This window comes from Dysidea avara, chromosome 11, assembly GCF_963678975.1.
Source record: "Dysidea avara chromosome 11, odDysAvar1.4, whole genome shotgun sequence".
Taxonomy (NCBI): Eukaryota; Metazoa; Porifera; class Demospongiae; order Dictyoceratida; family Dysideidae; genus Dysidea; species Dysidea avara.
In genome coordinates, this window is record NC_089282.1 from 3122714 (window position 1) to 3141157 (window position 18444).

Sequence of the window (18444 nt, forward strand, 5' to 3'; positions counted from 1 at the left end):
TGTGTGTGTGTGTGTGTGTGTGTGTGTTGTACTTGGTATTTTGCTAAAGTTCTGTCACAATACTTTGATTGTTTAGTAGGCTACACTGTTATTATCTTTGTTCCATCTTCTTCACCAGGAGAGGCTTACAGAGCCCACACAAGAGCTCATCTCATGATGGAGACACTCCTGATCGACCGATGAGCCCAACTATGCCACCTCTGTCCCCAATACAGCAACTACTGATGATAGTCTTGAGGACTCCATAGTAAGTATATTATGTATGTGTAACTTTGTGTATATATTTATGTATTTAACTACGTGTCAAAGTGTTTGTAATTACTGGGTATATAACTTCTGTGTGCGTGTTCAGGTACCATCTTGGGTAGAAAGGGAATTTTGGTTGGCTCAAAATGTGTTCAGTAACTTACCAACAGCCAGTGTTGGGAGTAACGCATTACTTATGTAACATGTTACATGATATTATTACTTTTGTGGTGACTAAGTAATATAACGAAAAATGCTATAAAAACAGGTAATATAACTTACGTTACTTTCTTACAAATGTAACGCGTTACCTAAGTAATATAGTTACTGTAATGAATCTAATATTACATAATATTATTACTACAAGTAACAAAGTTACTAATCTCGTTAGTAATCCACTGAGTTATGCCTAGCCAAAATGAAGTAATGAAGCCTTCTGAATGAAGATCATGTCACGTGATAAGGTAGTTTCACACGTGACAACTTAAGGCTGTGGACACAAAGTAATATAACTAGTAATATTATTATTATGGTTACTTTATTTTATGGGTAATATGTAACTGTAACTATATAGTTCAGTTGCAAGTAATATGTAACTAGTTATTTTTATAAAGTAACTGTTTCAACACTGGCTCCACTTCGTCTCCCTGTAACCGTCCTCTTCGGAATGAGAAGATCAGTTTAATGTCCATCACACAAGATGATGTTCCTCCTGCAGCAATACAGAGGGTTAGCTCTTTTGATCACATCAAAGAAGGGGACCAAATTGTTAAGGGACCACCTGTACATAAACACTTGGAAAGAGTTAGTTCAGCTGGTGATTTTGGGGCAGATGCAGCACCCTCAAATCTGCTAACTCAGGTTTTCCTAAACTTAACAGAAACTTTCTTCTGTCAAATGACAAGGGATCGTACTCTTCAGGACTTGTGGAGAATTCAACGAAAAAGAAGATCTCACCCACACAGGATGCCGTTTCCCCTGCCATCAAAACAATGAGTTTGTCTCGACAAATGGACAGAGTTCGGTTACCCCCTGTAGTGTCCGTGCCTGTTCCATCTCTGGACCCAAAGTCTAAAGTTAGGAGCATGCCTGGAGGAGTTACTCATGTAGGCAGCACAAAGAACTTCTCAGAAACCACAAACAATTTACCAATGCCTGTGGCGGCCACAATATCTACCATGGACGGGCCCAAGTCAGTTATGAGGAGTCCGCCAAGCATGTTCGGTAGTTCACCAGTAATGGCAGGAAGGGTGCCACCATTACCTGCAACTACTGCGACACAACTTAGCACCTCTCCACCTCGGAATGTAGCCGGCAAACTGATCACTTTTAACAAGCAGAGAGATGTGTCTGCAATAAAATCAGACGTGTCTCCACCTAGCCATGAAGGACTAAACACAACTAAAACTGAGCCCAAGTCCCCAAGCAGTGTGTATGAGTCAAGTAAGTGTACAACCGGAGAGTATAGTCAAGTTAATTTTTGTGTGTTGGCTTGGCTACCTTCGTGTCCCTCCAAGCCCATACACACTGGCTTTTATGATTGTAATAAATTCTGCACTAAAAAATGTGTGTAAATTCCAATTTGAAAGTTGTAATACAAGTTTGTAAAAATAAAGTAAAGGATATTTCAGTCCAACATAGACACTGGTCTGGTAAGGCTAACAAAGGTTACAAGTTAGTGAATACTTACAATGACACTTGATTTTTATTTGATGTTATTGTTCTGAGGGACTACTAGTAATTTCACTGTAGCTGTTAGCTTGTTACTGTAATTTTATTGTACTTGCAAACTTCATGTTATTGTATCCACAGGTCCCAGTGACATGGACAGTACCATGACAACAATGTTGATGCCTCATCTGTTGCCAATACTTCAACAAGGCTCAACCACCGAGAGTGGTACAGAGACTACTGGACTGGAGGGGATAAACTCCAGCTGCAGCGAGGGAGAGCACTTTCCTCAGTTTCATCACCAGCAGAGAATGCAGGGACTAAAAAGGTTATTGTTATTATTGTTAATTACTGTGTAGTACTCACAAAAAGAGTATAAACACACTACAGATAATCATACATAAAATCAGTCTGTTGGGAAGAGGTATAAGGATAAATCATCTTTAAATTGGTTTAAATCATCCAGTTCAACTAATGAATTGGGTAGAGAATTCCACAAATTGATAGCAGAGGGTAGGAAAGAATTTAAATATGTATCAGTTCTAGCAAAAGGGGTGACGAAACGCTGGTTGTGTCCACGGGTAGGTGTTGAGAGGGGTAAAGAAATGTCAACAAGACCATGTAATATTTTGTAAAACATATCAAAAAAAACAAAAAAACTTCTGTGTTTGAGTAGTGGCCACTTAAGATGTTTGAGCATGGTAGTTACACTACTGTGATAGGAGAAGTCATTTTTAACAAAGTGAGCAGCACTACGCTGAACCTTTTCTATTTGGTGTTTCTGATATTGAATATGTGGGGACCACACTGTAGTGGTATACTCTAGTATAGGTCTCACTAAGGATGTGTAACAATTGGATTTCACTGTTGTTGGACACCGGAAGAGATTACGTTGTAAAAAGGCTTTTGCTTTGATGGCTTTGCTACAGATGACATTGACATGTCCTTCCAAGTTAAGTGTTCGTCTATCACTACTCCCAGGTATTTAGCTGATTTATTTTGCTGTATTTGTTGACTATGGATTTGATAACAATGTTTTATATGTGTTATTTTCCTTGTTATAGCTAGATGGATACATTTAGATGGGTTGAACTTCATTTGCCAAGTATTTGCCCAAAGTGTGTGTGTAGTGTGTATAACTTTCTATGAGATTCCCAGGAGGTCAGGAGAATTTGCCTGCACTAACTGACTCACACTTAGTACCCGAATAGTGCACAGTGGGTAGTTATCAGCATGTTTTACAAGACTTGCTTTCTGTATGTAGCGTGTTTAGTGCAGTATGTAAAACTCATCCAATAATTTACAACACATCTATCACATACAGGATGATCATCAAGTTAACTCTGTATTAGAGTCATTAACAAGAAGCCACCAAAGTCAGTTGCCAGTAGCAACACAACTGGTACCCCAGTAGTGGTAAGTAATGAATAGTGATATGGGCCTGTGATAACCATGCAGGCATGTGGCCACAAACTACACCTCATCACAAAACAGGTTATAATGTCTTTCTGTAGGACAATGACAGGAGTAGTAGTGGTGGTGGTGACAGTCAGAAGGAACATAGTAATAGTCCTCGTATGAACAGATCTAAAGCTGTATCCAAATTGAGAACAACATCCACCATGTGAGGTTGTCTGTGTACCAAAGTCTAAAGAGTTGGCATGTGTGTGAATGCTTGAAAGTAAATATACAGTTTTGTATGTGTGTGTGTGTGTGTGTGTGTGTGTGTGCTTGAGGGTACCAATCTTCCTCAATCGCACTCTCTCCATTAATACTAAGAGAGCTGTCTATAAGGCTGTGGTGATTTCTATTTTGCTATATGGAGTAGAGACATGGACTCTGAAAGCTCCTGATGTGAGAAGGCTAACCACATTTCACAACCGTTGTGTACGAACAATTTTGGGTGTGTCTAAATTCCAACAATGGCAAAATCATATTACTACCCAACAGTTATCTGGACAGTTTGGCCTGTATTGGTCGATAGCTGATTTTGTTTTGGATCAAAGGTTACGGTGGCTTGGTCACCTGGGCCGTATGAGTAGTGACAGATTTCCAAAGCAACTTTTGTTTGGAGAGCTATTGAAGAAAAGGCCATTTTATGGCGCCAAGAAGCGATGGAGGGATGAAGTGATGTCTGACTTAAGGGCAATTAGTGTTGAGGATTGGTATGTGGTATGTCAAGATCGTGAAAGGTGGTCTAACTTGTGTGCAATAGCTGTTGATGAGGTAGCACGGTGTAGGGAAGGAAATACTTGTGCTGCCAACAGAGCATCCCAGGAAAGGAATTTTCTTTGTATTTGTGGAAGACGTTTCAAACGCCAAGGAGATCTGACAAGACATCATCATTTCTGTGATGTGTACAGTTCGTCACTAGCCCAGGATTTGTCCTGAGGCTCCGCTAATCATGGTACTTGCTGCCGTGGGCGGCTTCCAAGGTTCCAAGGTGTGTGTGTGTGTGCGTGTGTAGTTTGTGTGCGTGCGTGTTTGTGTTTGTGTGTGTAGCGTGCATGCGTGCATGTGTAGTAATTCTCAGATATATGGTTACAGACTTGATGAAATGAAATCAGAGCAGGCAAAGTTACAGAGCCAGTTAAAAGAGTTTGAGAAGAAACAAGCTGACTATGAGGAGGTGAGACTAGACCACCACAGTAGTGTATCACATGATTTTGTTGTCATGGTGTAGGAACTGAAGAAAATTAAACAGGAAACTGAACAAGCTCAACAAAACATGAGACATGAGCTAAGACAACTAGAAGATAACAAAAAGAAAGTAAGGAAGTTGTGTGTAATATTTGAGCACTTGGTCTCCTTTTATGTAACTAAGCATGTTATACTTATAATGTACATTATTGTGTGTGTCCAAAAACTGTCTACTATAGTCTGGTTCCTAATGGATAGCAAAAAATTCCCTCCTTGAAATTTTGAATGGTGGTAATCTGCAAAAAATCTTCCCCTCAAAAAATCCTATTAGAATAAATATATGTGACTGTCTCGGCAAAAACCCGACTTGCTCACACCATTAAAAATTTTTTTTCACTCAGCATTATTGGCAGTGTTCAAGGAATGGATCATCAAAGTTTCAGCCTTCTGTGCTATGTAGTTTTGAAATTATAGCACTAGACAGTAGGAAGAGTAAGATAATCGATTTGTACAGTGACTATACTGAAAATAAACTACAGGTGCTTACATTCGCAGTCATAACCTCCGTTAGGATTAGTCTACAACGTTGCAATTTGTTAAAATTTTCACCACTGATCAGCACATCAGCCAAGATATAGTGTTAGCCCTGTAGACACTTGCGAATATGGATATGAAGGCGGTTTGGTAGAAGAAATGATGACAATCTTGTTACGTTTACCGCATCGTAAACAAATGCACGTGACACGCATACCGTTGAAGTTACTGGAACGAAACAAAGATTTTCAAACTCTCCATGTGCAGGTGAATAAGATGGTATATAGTTTTAATCAATTTGAATCTTCTTTCTTCGAATACTGGCCCAATAAAAACTTGCGTATTTTTCTTTGTAGCATGTGTAATTTTACAAAATATTTTTAAATTTAGTTTTTCTCAATATGCATGCTTGTGCGAACAAGTCGGGTTTTTGCTGAGACGGTCACATGTATCAACCTCCCTACATCAACCCCACAGTGTCTACTTACCAGTGACAAGAATGGAACATGAGTTGTGGTAGCGATTGAACATGAAGTAGTCTCGTATCAACTCGTTGATCAGCAGGTGCTCTACAAAATACACTTGCTTAAAAGGTGATTCGCTGTACTTCAATTTTCACTAAAATGGCGCTTGGTGCGTCTGCAATGAAAAATCAACCAACTGAAACTCACTTAACAAAGTCCAAGGTTGGTTTCCTAACTCCCAGACACCTTTTTGGACCATATTAATTGGAGATTTACAGTGTTTAGGTGCCAACGTAAACTGATGCCCTTGCTCATGCTATGATTTAGAAACTCACAGCATCTGTTTCACCAAGAATACGCATCTGTCTTCGATAGTATAGTGACCACCATGTAAAGCACCATTCATGGAAACATTGAAGTGCTCTAAACAACATCGCTGATGCTGCTGCCCATTTTAATTTAAAAACCTGAAAAATTAAAATACGCGCTACAGAAACAGCAAGGGGAATCACCATAATATTACCCTATGGTTTGATGTAGACTTGGGTAGGATTGATCACCCAGAGTTGGAGGAGAAACTATAGAGGTAGATTTTTTCATTGCCAACCCTATATATGGTACTCTAATAGAACAGTAATGTAATATACATTGAAAGCCATGTCAGCTTCCTGTATATGTGGATGACCAACCATGTGAAACCACGATACATGCATTTCAGAATTACCGAGTAGAATATAATGTTTGATTTAATCTAACGTTATCTAATGTAATTAATGACAATAATGTAAGACCAGACTAATATAATAAAAGGTGCTATTCCCAAGGGTGGATTTAGGGGCTATTTAAGGGTACTGAAGCAGCCCCACTCCCACCCCTTAAAAACTTTTGAAATTATAGCACTAGACAGTAGGAAGAGTAAGATAATCAATTTGTACAGTGACTATACTGAAAATACAGTGCTATAATTTATGGTAGACAAAAGGTGCTTGCTCAAAACATTTGGCCGTGCATGTAAGCAATGCACATTGTCCACATTCCTGATAAGTGGGTGTGGCTCACAACAATTATGATGCATACATACACCTGATGATCAATTTAGGTGGGTGTGGCTTCACATTACGTACATGCAGCAATGGGAATGGCTTCATGCTTGCCTTCATACTACTGCAACATAAATGGGTGTGGCTCCATGTATGACTAGCTACAGACAGTGATGTATAATCCTGATAAGTGGGTGTGGATCATGAAGGAAGCTGGGCTGCTGCAGGACTTTCCATGTTGTTAATTAAGCAAATTAATTTTATTTCACATATCAGTCAATCCAATCAGATAAGCTAGTAGCAGGCTGCATTCGCTGGGAAACTTTTGCGGCTTTTGACAGAACCGTAAAATCCATTTTGCCCATTGAAACTTTCTCCCTATACAGTACACTGGGCCCTGTATACCTTGGGACCAACCAATTTTCAAGTTCCCACATTAACAGGATCTGTTTGTATGTCATACCTGTGATGTGTGACCATCCTTCACTATCAGTACACACTGTTGTATTACATATCATGTACAGTTAGTTGATGGTTGTCCTCCTCCCTATTCCAGACCACTACTCTACAGTCTACACAATGCTGGTCTACTTCATGACAAACACCAGTACTACAAGTCATCAAGTGATGAGGTCACAACCACAACAAAGTGAGTGTAATTTTATGAGACATTGAGATGGGAGGTGTACACTGACATCTTACACAGTGAAACGTCACTGTCTTGTTTATGAGACCACCTCATTATAGTGACCATGTCAAGTAGGTTCCAAACATAGCTAAGGTGTACTTAATGGCCTCATTTATAAGACGACTTTATTATAGTGACCATGTCAAATAGGTCCCAAACATAGCTAAGGTGTATGCAGCCAATTGTCTCGAACTTCATTGCTATTGTTGACACCAATAATTTTTGTGGTGCTATTACTAAGGAACTTGTTTTGGCATTCACTAAGTTATTGAAGATTTTTTGTAAACGTAGAGTGAAACTGTCGACTACTGGACCTGTAACCAAAACAAGTCGTACCCATAATGAGGATTATTCATAGTGATGCAAATCCCTATTATATACTTCCATGACAGAAGACCATAGTTGCCCTATTATTGATATTCGTCTACAATGACATCACCTATAGGGTGCGTATTCATGTGCGTAGCTGTGTTCTAGTCATAGGCCTGGTAATTTGATGGTGTAGTTACATAGCACCCCTGTCTTTAATCCTGCAGTAGGCAGTAGAGACCACCATTGAAACCTGGTTCAGAATAACTTTATAGACAGCATGTTATGGCATGGCTTCATGCCTATAGACAAGACAATACCACACATTCCTGATAAGTGGGTGTGGCTCATAAAAGAATATGGCTTACTGCAAAACTGAGTAAACTATGACTCATCAGAGGAGGGTGGAAGCGGTTTAAGCACTGTTAAAATGAATTATGCTAAATACTTGTTTTCTGTTATTAACTAAATTGTGTGGATGGTGTAACAAAGTGTGGCATCATTGTCTTGTTGAAGAATATACATACCTGGTTAGTGCAAGTGTACTACATGCGAAAGTATTTCATCAGTTTTGCCCTGAAAACTAAATGATTTTACAAAACAAAGCACACCATTGTGATGCTTACGCAAAGTACAATCTAAATATCTAATGATCCCCAGTGATCCCTAGTTTTGTATGACGACTATTGAGGCTCACGTGAAATTCTAAACAGAGGTATGCAATTAACGTAATACTTTTGAGCAGTGCTTCCACCCTCCTCTAATGACTCATATAATAACTGTGTGTTTATATATTGATTTGACAATAGTAATAATTGATTAGTGGGTGTGGCTCTGCTTTAGCCTGCAGATAAATATGAAAATGGATTATGCCTACTAAAAAAAAAAAAGGTGTGGGTCCAGACAGTAACACATAAAGTGTAAGTCTATGATACATTAATACAGTTCTACAATAAATAAGTTCACATGTGATCTGACCCATATATTCTATTAAGTGACCAGATGACCCAAACAAAACCCAGCTACAATGCTGTTGGAGACCAGGGAATTTCCCCACATTAGTTTTGCAAATCTTGCATATGATAAATTTAACCATTGATACTTATTGTCCTAGAGATCTCCTGGAGGTTTATCCTAATAATAGACAGTCTTGTAAATAAGTTACTCAACATCCGGTAGACTCCACAGAGGATTGGGAGAACTGTTGGACAGACTAGTTGTGTATTTGCTTGTAAATATAATCAATTGAATTATAAGTGTATGGAATAGCATTAGGTATGTGTGTGTGTAAGAGTGCATATTTACACTTATTTCATCTCCTTGTACAGGTATGACCAGTGACTCTAGTAGTGTAGAAGATGATGAAACAACAGAAGAACAGTCCCACACAACAAACAATTACACTACACACATCACTGACAATATCACTATTACACAGCCTGTATGTGATGATCAACAGTGATTATAGGAACTAATGTACAACTATTATTGTACCAATGACTTTGTCATCAAGACGGTGTCTCGGGTCTTAAGTATGATGGATTTGAAAAGGGTAGGAGCAATCTGCAAATCTTAGCCAAACAATGAGACCATCAACATAGTAAGTTTACCAGCTTCTTTACCAATATCCACACAGGCTATATATTTGATTCTTTGCCAAGGCTACGTGTCATGATTGCCTGGAGCCTTGAGAGTTCAAAGTTCATTTACAGCCCCACGTGTTCCTTTTTAGCTTATAGTACCATAGATCGTATATTCTTGGGTACGAAGAATATACGATCTATGATAGTACTATGTACCCGTAGTATAACTATTGCTACTATTTTCCCTTTGAGGCAATGGCAGACAACTACGAGTATGGATTGTCCTTGGATGTCTTCTCCTATGGAGGGATAATGCTTCACACTGTCAATCAAAAGTGGCCCACACCAAAACCACCTACTGAGTTTGATCCAGTGACACGTCAGATCAAGGGGCTGAATGAAGTTGAACGTCGCAAGGAGTACCTTGACAAGCTGACGGGAGAGGCTGAAGTATTGAGACCACTGGTTGAGGCTTGCTTGGATAATGATCCAGCTATGCGTCCCCCAATCACACACTTGTCTGAAAAGATCAAACCACTGAAGGTTTGTGTGTGTGTGTGTGTTGTGTGGTTAATGTGTGACGTTAAGTTGTTCCATATAATACCTCTCAGCAATAGTTATAAGAGTTTAGTACTATATGGCCACTCCAATTGATAATAACTATGTTTCTTATCTGCCCAGCTGCAAATGCGACAAATGCAATTGCAAAATCGACGAATTCAATTGCAAACAAGACGAATTCTACTGCAAAGTTGGTGAACTCTACTGCAAATGGGACAAGCAAAAGTTGATGAATTCAATTGCAAAAACTTGTAATAAATTATAGCTCGAGTATGAATTACCATAAATCGCGAAATTTTCGTTTGAGGTAATTTAGTTAAAAATAAATTCGATGTGTTATAGGGGAATTTGTGAATTGGGCATATTTACAGATTTTTCATGAGTCACGAAAATTTACGAAACTGGACCATGACTGGACGTATAAAACTTGGCAGTCAATAGACAAAATGTGAAAAAGCAGCTCTGTCAGGTACTCTTATATATTAAAGAAGGTTTAGGATTGGTTGCTAATGTTTTTAAAAGCTTTCTAGCAACATATTTAGCGAGAAAATTCGATAAGAGGGTGGTTTTGCTCGTACCCATGCCTAATGCGGACATTGGCATAACAGCCTCACTGTTAAAGCTTCGGAACTCAAACTCCCGACACAACATTGGTGTGAACTGGTTAACAAGAAGACATGTTCAATTACAAAATCGGGCTGCTTGTTCAGCAGAAACCTCGACTTCAATTTTGCCATTGGAAATGTACGGTGATATTGAAGTCGAGATTTCTACTGAACACATAGTGCGATTTTGTAACTGAACACGTCTTGTTGTTAAGCAGCTCACAGCAATGTTGTGTCAGGGGTTTGAGCTCCGAAGCTTTAACAGCAAGGCTGTTATGCCAATGTCCGTATCAGGCATGGGTACAAGCAAAACCATCCTCTTAGTGAAATTTCTCTCTAAATATCTCACTAGAAAGCTTTGAAAAACATTAGCAACCAATTCTAAACCTTCGTTAATACACAAGAGTACCTCATAGGGCTGCTTTTTTACGTTTTGTCCAGTTGCCTCATAAATTTATACATCCAGTTTTATTTATGTTCCGTATACTTCGAGTATGCGCAAATCAAAAATTCCCCCTCCCACACCATACCATACACACCCACTACTTAATTCATTACTGGGTTGTGCCACCACAGAAGGTTGGCTATTAATAATGGTTGACCACTAGCATACATACAAATCCTTTACAACAACTAACTAATACTTAATCAGATCTTGCATTACAGAAAAAAACAAAACTGCATAAGTAATAAAGTGGGGGCTAGCAAAATAAAAATAAGCTCAACAAAAAGATTCTGAGCACCCAGCCCAAGGAAACTCAAGGAAAAAAACCTGCCGGCCTTTTTTATTTTTTGACCGTACAGGAAAAAACCCAAAAAGCTCCACTCCAGTGCATGTATATGTTAAAGTCAAAAGTTCTCCGTCTGTCTGCTCCGGTTATCTGATGTGAGTTAAGGAATTTCACAGGGGAGGGTGGGTGGGTCCAACCTGTTTCAACACACGTGGCCTAGAGTGAATTATAACACACTTTTTATACTAGGCGTCACGTGCAGACGTGATGCAACACTATCAGTATTAACGTGGGAGCTTATTTTCTGTCTAATTCATTGCATTGAAACGCCAGAAAATACACCTCCCACACCATACCATACCCATACACTACTTAATTCATTACTGGGTTGTGCCACCACAGAAGGTTGGCTATTAATAATGGTTGACCACTAGAGAGGCCAAAGAAGGCGTTTACAAGATACAGTCCCAAGCTTTGGGAGACCTCCAGCCTGCTCTCCACACTATCCTTCACGTATCCATCCTTGGCTGATTCAGAACGCCATCTCCCATGCCTTTTAAACAGCCTATCAGGCACCTTAGCATTAGCTGCTGCTGTAGCACCACCAGATCTCATACTGTGCAGGCCAAAATCGTTGACATTGAAGCCAAGGCTGGATAGCTTTTTCCGAAAGAGATCTCTGAGGCAACTATAACTTATCTTGCCTGTACTTCGAAGCTCTTCACCATTTTTGGATCTATGGATTGCCCTAAACAGGAAGCGCTGGTCATCCTGAGATGTGGGTGTTCTTGTCATGTAGCGCTCCAGCATAGCCACTGGACATGTCCGGCTTCCAGTCCTTGCAATTGATACTTCATCTCCTTGTCGTAATTGGTCTCCCTTACTCTTTGGAATCTTTACGGTCATCATTTGCTCAGAGAAGATGATATCAGATGGTCTCGTCTCTATAAGCTCATCAAAGCGCATAAAACCCGCAAATGCCAGAAGGACAGCAGTAGCCAAACGCAAGTCGGATAGCGAGCCAGATCTTTCTGCATTATCAGCAATCATTTCCAGCATTTCCACTGTTAATGGCTCCTTCTTGACTACTGGCCTAGCATGAGTTCGTTTCAGCCCTTCTAGTGCAGCCTTAACAAATGGGTGTGTTGATGGAGAGGTAATTCCTGCACTAGAATGGATCCATGAAAGGGTGTTACAGGCTTCTTCTGCAGCTGACTTCGACTGCGTCCTATCACCCAGGTGCTGGAGGTACAAGGCAGGGTTTAGCAGGAATCGGGACTAGGTTATGTGAGGTTGCCCACGTCTTCCACCTTCTAAATGCACCCAAATATTTCTTGACGGTGCTATCAGCACGGCTGTGTAGGATTGTAGTAGGCAGTTTTCTTGCCAAATCCTTTAGCTCCGGGTCCTCCATATCACTCATCAGCTTCCAGCTGCCTTCCATCAGAACACCTGTGGGATACATGTGTCAGTATTAATATACTTCCCTTGCATGCACAGACCAACTCTGTGTGGGAGATAACATCATGCAATTACATGCAACACCTTGGCTAAGACACAGGCTACACTCCAGTTATCTCCCTCTATAGTGTTCATTCACTTTGTCTGCCTCAGCAGAGTACCACTAGCATAGGTGAACCATTCCAAGGTACCAGACCGTACCAATCTGTACTAACAGTACCCTTTACCTCAGCACTGTAAGCTCTGGGTACCAATTCATTTGTGTCAGCACTACTGCAGCTCTTTCCATAAAGCCATTGTACCAGTCCAATAAACATTTCATCAAGGCTGAGGTCTTTTTAACTGAGGAAGTAATACTAACACTATGGACATCAATTAGAAAAGACCTTTACATCCGTCAGCACTGTAGGCTACTATATATATCAACAATACATGAGTAAAGTCCCATAACCCAGGTGTAGCCAGCATTGTAGGCCTGTTCACTAGTCAGATAAGCTCAGCTCTGTAGGCTGCATTAATACTGTCAGGCGGGCATCATAGGCCAACTACAATCACTCAGGTACAACACAACTTTCATTAGCACTGTATGCTGTGGCCCTTTCACAGCACTGTAAGCTGCGGCCCTTTTTGTTAGCACTGTAGGCTGTGGCCATTCCTTAACACTATTTTTATATTTCTTTTATTTATTTATTGTATATAAGTTTGTTTCACACAATACTGTGCTGCTAGCAAGAAGGAATACAGATACAACGGATGCACATTTATTTATTTATTTTTAAAATTTATTTATATACTTATTTATTTATTTTTTTATGGCTACATTGAGGGTGCTTTTTAGGTAGTAAAATCTAGCCGTAATGCCAAAACTGGAGTGTTGGGTATGCCTTTAAACAGATTATGACCTGTTTCACCTGGTAAGAGCAGGGTTTCACTGTTAGGGAGCTCAGCTATCCCCACAACTGAATCTATCGGGTTCGCACCATCAGGGAACAATAGGGGCCAAAAGGGGGAAGACACCCACTGGGGTGTAATCAGGGTTCCCTTACAATGTGTACTTTGAGCATGCCTAATGACTCTGGGGATTAAATAGACAGGGGGACACCACCAATTATTCTCTCCTGCCCAGGTGCAGGTAAAAGCGTCTACAGCTTCTGATCCTGGTGACCAAAATCTTGAGTTAAAGCGTTCAAGCTGCACATTAGATGGGTTAGCAAACCGGTCAATTGTATGAGGACCCCACAAGGCATCCAACCAGCTGAAAATGGAAGGGTTCAACATCCAGTCATTGTAGTCAACAATACGACTATAAGGCCACATAAATTTAATGATTAGATTCTCATCACCGCCCGCACCAAGTTTTGTGAGACAAATAAATTATTTTTAAGCGGTAAATCTCACGTGTTGCTCACGTGCATAAATATTTTTTTTGTTCAATGGTGTTGGTTGTTGTGCTTATAAGATCTGGCAGCCGTGTTTTGAAAAGATGGTTTGGCTGTCAGGTGGCAGAACAAGGTACTTTGCTGGATTTGTTCAATGATTTTTCTGCTGGAAAGATCGATAATAATTCCTTTCCGCTTTCTGACACATTTTCGACTGCATCGATTGAGTGTGAAATCGGTCGCGATAAGAGAGTAACAGAATTTGTGCGCATTTCCTTAGATGTTTCAGTGGGGGAAGCAGTGTCTACTCTCGGCAATTTAATATTCTATGTGTAATCAGTACATAGCCAGTAAAAGACCTCCTGTATTGAAGAGGAAACGAGCAGTATCTGCAGGTGGTCCCAGTGGTTCCGGTGGTCCAAGTAGTAAAAGGCAAATTAAACACTAATTAGTCTGACAAAAAAAAATTTTTTTTAAAATAAATTATAAATTGTAAATACCCGTCCGCTGCATTAAGAACAGGAAGTCAGGTTGATGATAATCTAATAAATAATTTTATGTGGCCTAATAGTCTGCTAATTCATTTTGCTCCCTTGGGATCCACTCAGGCTCTATCCGTATATTATTACTCACACATGCAGAGAAAATTCCTAGAGCTTCAGTTTGTAGGGCAAGCTTTTTACTTCCACACTGGACATTCTGGTTGTCAGTAAACCAACGCACACGCTCATTTTTTAACTTAGTCTGGAATGATTCTAATACCATCCTCTCGGCTCTTAATTCTCTCCAAGTTGAGCTTTGTGTTGCTTCATCAGGTGACCACTGCCCATTAGCAACAACATTCCCGTGTTCCACGCCCCATAACCAGTGGCGCTCACATCTGAATACACCACTCTGACTGCAGAAGCTGTGGGCCATATCTTCTGACCATTAAAGTGAGATATCTCATCCAGTCAAAACTGCAATTCATCCAATGCTTCCTTTGACAGTGCTAACCTCTGGCACCAAGATACACGGTCATTTAGCACAGCGTACAGGTTGCGTGTCATTAGGCGAGTAACTGGGCCCAGGGCTATGGGCATAGAAATAATTGTACCAATCACACTGGCCAGCTGTCGGGCTGGAACTAACTGGGCCTCCTTAGCTGTCAACAGCTTTGACCTGATCATATCAATTTTACATGCAGGGACTGAGAACTCGCCCACTGATAAGTCTATCTGAAACCCAAGCCATTCTGTATTACGGCTGGGCACCCAATTGCATTTCTCATTGTTAACTATAAAGCCAGCATTATCAAGGTCAAGCTTAACTTGAGCACTCTCTCTCAGGGCTTGTTCTCTGTCTTTTATTGCCACAATTCCATCATCGAGATAAACAATAGCCTTCAGTCCTCTCCCACGCCAGTGTCTAATCAAAGGCCTCATCAACTTGGTGAATAGGTAACATGCAGATGAAAGCCCAAAGGGTAGGACTGTAAACACATAGTTTTTAACTTTGTCATGCGTCTTCCACTGAAAACCCAGGTATTTTTGATACTCGGGATGGATGTCAACATGGTGATACCCAGAATTTAGATCAAACTTAAAGAGGTATTCGTTTACTTCAAACATCAGAGCAGCCGTTCTAAGGTCTTCATACTTAAAACTCAAGACACGCAGGAACTGATTCAGGTACTTTAGGTTGAGAACGAGACGCGGCTTGCCTGATGAGTTTGATACAACTGAGAGGGGGCTACATACATAGGGCCTATCATTCACAAGTGCTACGCATCTATTTTTGACTAAATTTTCAATGGCCTCATTTACAAACTCATTGTGGGTTGCTGTTGAGTTGTGGTTGCACTGAAAGCGCATTGGGGGAACAAACTTAAGCGGAAGGCGATAGCCATTTTCTATGCAATCCAGAATTTGGGGAGGAGCATGCAGTACATTTTCCCTATACATTAAATGTTTCTTCAGGCACCCTTGAACATCTGTTATCTGTTTGAGTCCACTGGACTCCACTTCCCAGAACTTTGGGTTTATTTCTGAACACATGTTACTGCTATTCACATTGTGCATAGCACTGCTTTCCACCTCATGCATACTACAGGATTCTAACTCATGCAAGTCATACATACCATTTCCCTCTGTACTATCAACACTTTCCCCATTGGTCACATGCTCTGAGACCTTAGTTGCAGCCTCATCGACACATTCTATACCTCTGGCTGATCCAGCAGCCACATTATCAACACATACACCACAAGTACTTTGATGTATAAACTCAGACACATCAGCAGCACTGCTCACCACAGGCTGGTTCAAAGGATACGGGCGTTCTTTTGCCCCACAACTGGCAGCCAGATGACCATATGCTCCACAGCTAAAGCATGGGCTCACAACCCGTGGTCTGTTACGATACTGTGGGGGTGGTCTATTCTGGAATTGGTACTGCCCCATCAGCGGTGGTGGTGGTGGTTATTATTATTATTATTTAATGGGCTTGTAGATGCCAAGGCAAGCTAACTTGCCAGGCTAGGCCGCAGACCTTTGAAGGTGCCCATATCTAGATTGCTTCCAAAAATTATCCAAGCGCAGCTTGAAGGTTGCAACTGTTGGTGCTGAAATGATAAAGTCAGGTAAGGAGTTCCATAGATTGACTATTCTATTTGTAAAAAAGTTCTGCCTAACAAGTAATCTTGATCTTTCTTTAAAAAGCTAAAGAGAGTGGCCCCTGGTGGTAGCAGTATTTAAAGTAAAAAATGTAGATGGGTCCAAGTCATAATGTCGTTTAAGTATCTTATATGTTTCAATCATATCACCCCTTTGACGTCTGCAATACAGAGAATAGAGATCCAGAATTTCAAGACGGCTTTCATAAGTCAAGTGGGCTAATCCGCGAAGGTGTTTAGTTGCACGTCTCTGAACCTTTTCAAGGGTGTCGATGTCTCTGGCCAAGTATGGACTCCAAGATTGCACACAATATTCCAAATACGGTCGAACATACATCTTATACAGAAATATAAACATATCAGTAGAGTCAATTCTAAAAGATCGCCTAATAAGCCCAAGAACCTGTGTAGCCTTGACTGCAGCTTTTTGGCAGTGTAGAAGAGATGGCTTGAGATCACTTGTGCACCACACTCCAAGGTCCTTCTCCTCGTTCACTAGTTCTAGGTCAGTAGATACATTTGTAGTGCCATCGTACATGGTGTATGATGCAGGAAGAGAGTTACCAATCTGCATTACTTTGCATTTGGCTGCGTTAAATCTAAGCAACCAAACACTTGACCATTGCATTAACTTGTTGATATCATGTTGTAGATTTAATGACCGAGTATATCTTGGTGTCATCTGCAAACATCTTCAAATTACTCTCAATGAGGTCAGGCACATCGTTGACATACAGTATAAATAATAAGGGACCCAAGGCTGAACCTTGAGGTACTCCACTCTGAACATTAACCCAATCTGACTGAGACCCATTAACCACTACTCTCTGAAAACGATTTGTGAGAAAATTGGATAACCACAGGGACAAGTTTCCACGCACACCGTATGCTTCAAGTTTAGAAATCAATCTACGATGTGGTACAGAGTCAAATGCCTTACTGTAATCCAGGTGGTGGTGGTTGATACACTTCCCTCCTGTAGCTGGGCCCTGGCTGCTCCATCCATTGGGGGCGTCTTTTTCTAAATCCGCCCTGGCCACCACCACGCCGCTTCTTTGCTGACGTGAATCCTGCTTTCTCCACCTCTTTTTGAGCGGCCTTGTTAGCCTTCTTGATCTCCTTTTCATCGTCGGAGTCGTCCGCTAAGGGGTCCGCTTCGTAGTGGCGAACGGCACCCCACCCATGATCCGACCGATCAGCGATTAAAATATGTTTCTGCCGCTTCTTCAAGGCTTTTTCACCTTCGTCTAGGCAGGCATCGGCTTTGGACCAGGCACTCTTGTCCATTGGATCTTCCGCCAGCTTTCCTAGCTCGTTGCGAGCTGTCGCGATGGAGTTTTGAACACCAGAATTGAAATTGAACTGGTGCTCGTGTCCTTTCTTCTGGAAGGTGCAATTGGACTTCGAGATCTTTTGAGACAGCTCCTTCGTAGTCCTTTCCTGGATGGAATTCACCTCCTTCCTAAACTCTGCCAGCGAAGTGGTAAACTTATCTTGTGAAGCAGCAAGCTTATCTTCGACTACGCGCTGTGACTTTTGGATCTCGCTCATCAGCTTCTCGAACTTGTCGTCTTCCATTACGTAGACTATAAGCTTACGAAACGCAGCCAACCTGTTTCAACACACGTGGCCTAGAGTGAATTATAACACACCACAACACACTTTTTATACTAGGCGTCACGTGCAGACGTGACGCAACACTATCAGTATTAACGTGGGAGCTTATTTTCTGTCTAATTCATTGCATTCAAACGCCAGAAAATACATTATATTTTCGCGGACAGCCCAAACCACGAAAATATTTTACCTGCGAATTTTTCTGTATAGCAAATAATTTCGTGCGCCAGAAATGAACGTGCAAGATATGATAAAACAGGTA

The 18444-nt window shown here is 40.8% G+C and overlaps 1 protein-coding gene across 7 annotated transcripts in view; it reads left to right on the forward strand.

Annotated features, from left to right (window-relative positions):
• Window positions 1–18444, forward strand: part of LOC136237932 (uncharacterized) — a 22744-nt gene continuing 4300 nt past the window's right edge. Inside the window, exons 1-10 of one of the 7 annotated variants that reach the window (XM_066028209.1) lie at window positions 861–1689; window positions 2059–2245; window positions 2982–3035; window positions 3242–3333; window positions 3432–3541; window positions 4465–4546; window positions 4601–4687; window positions 7152–7244; window positions 8921–9192; window positions 9428–9718. In XM_066028209.1, the coding sequence (XP_065884281.1) occupies window positions 9431–9718 (288 nt within the window). In that variant the 5' untranslated portion in view covers window positions 861–1689; window positions 2059–2245; window positions 2982–3035; ... (5 more) ...; window positions 8921–9192; window positions 9428–9430. The other 6 variants (XM_066028212.1, XM_066028208.1, XM_066028210.1 and 3 more) reach the window with 6 other exon arrangements.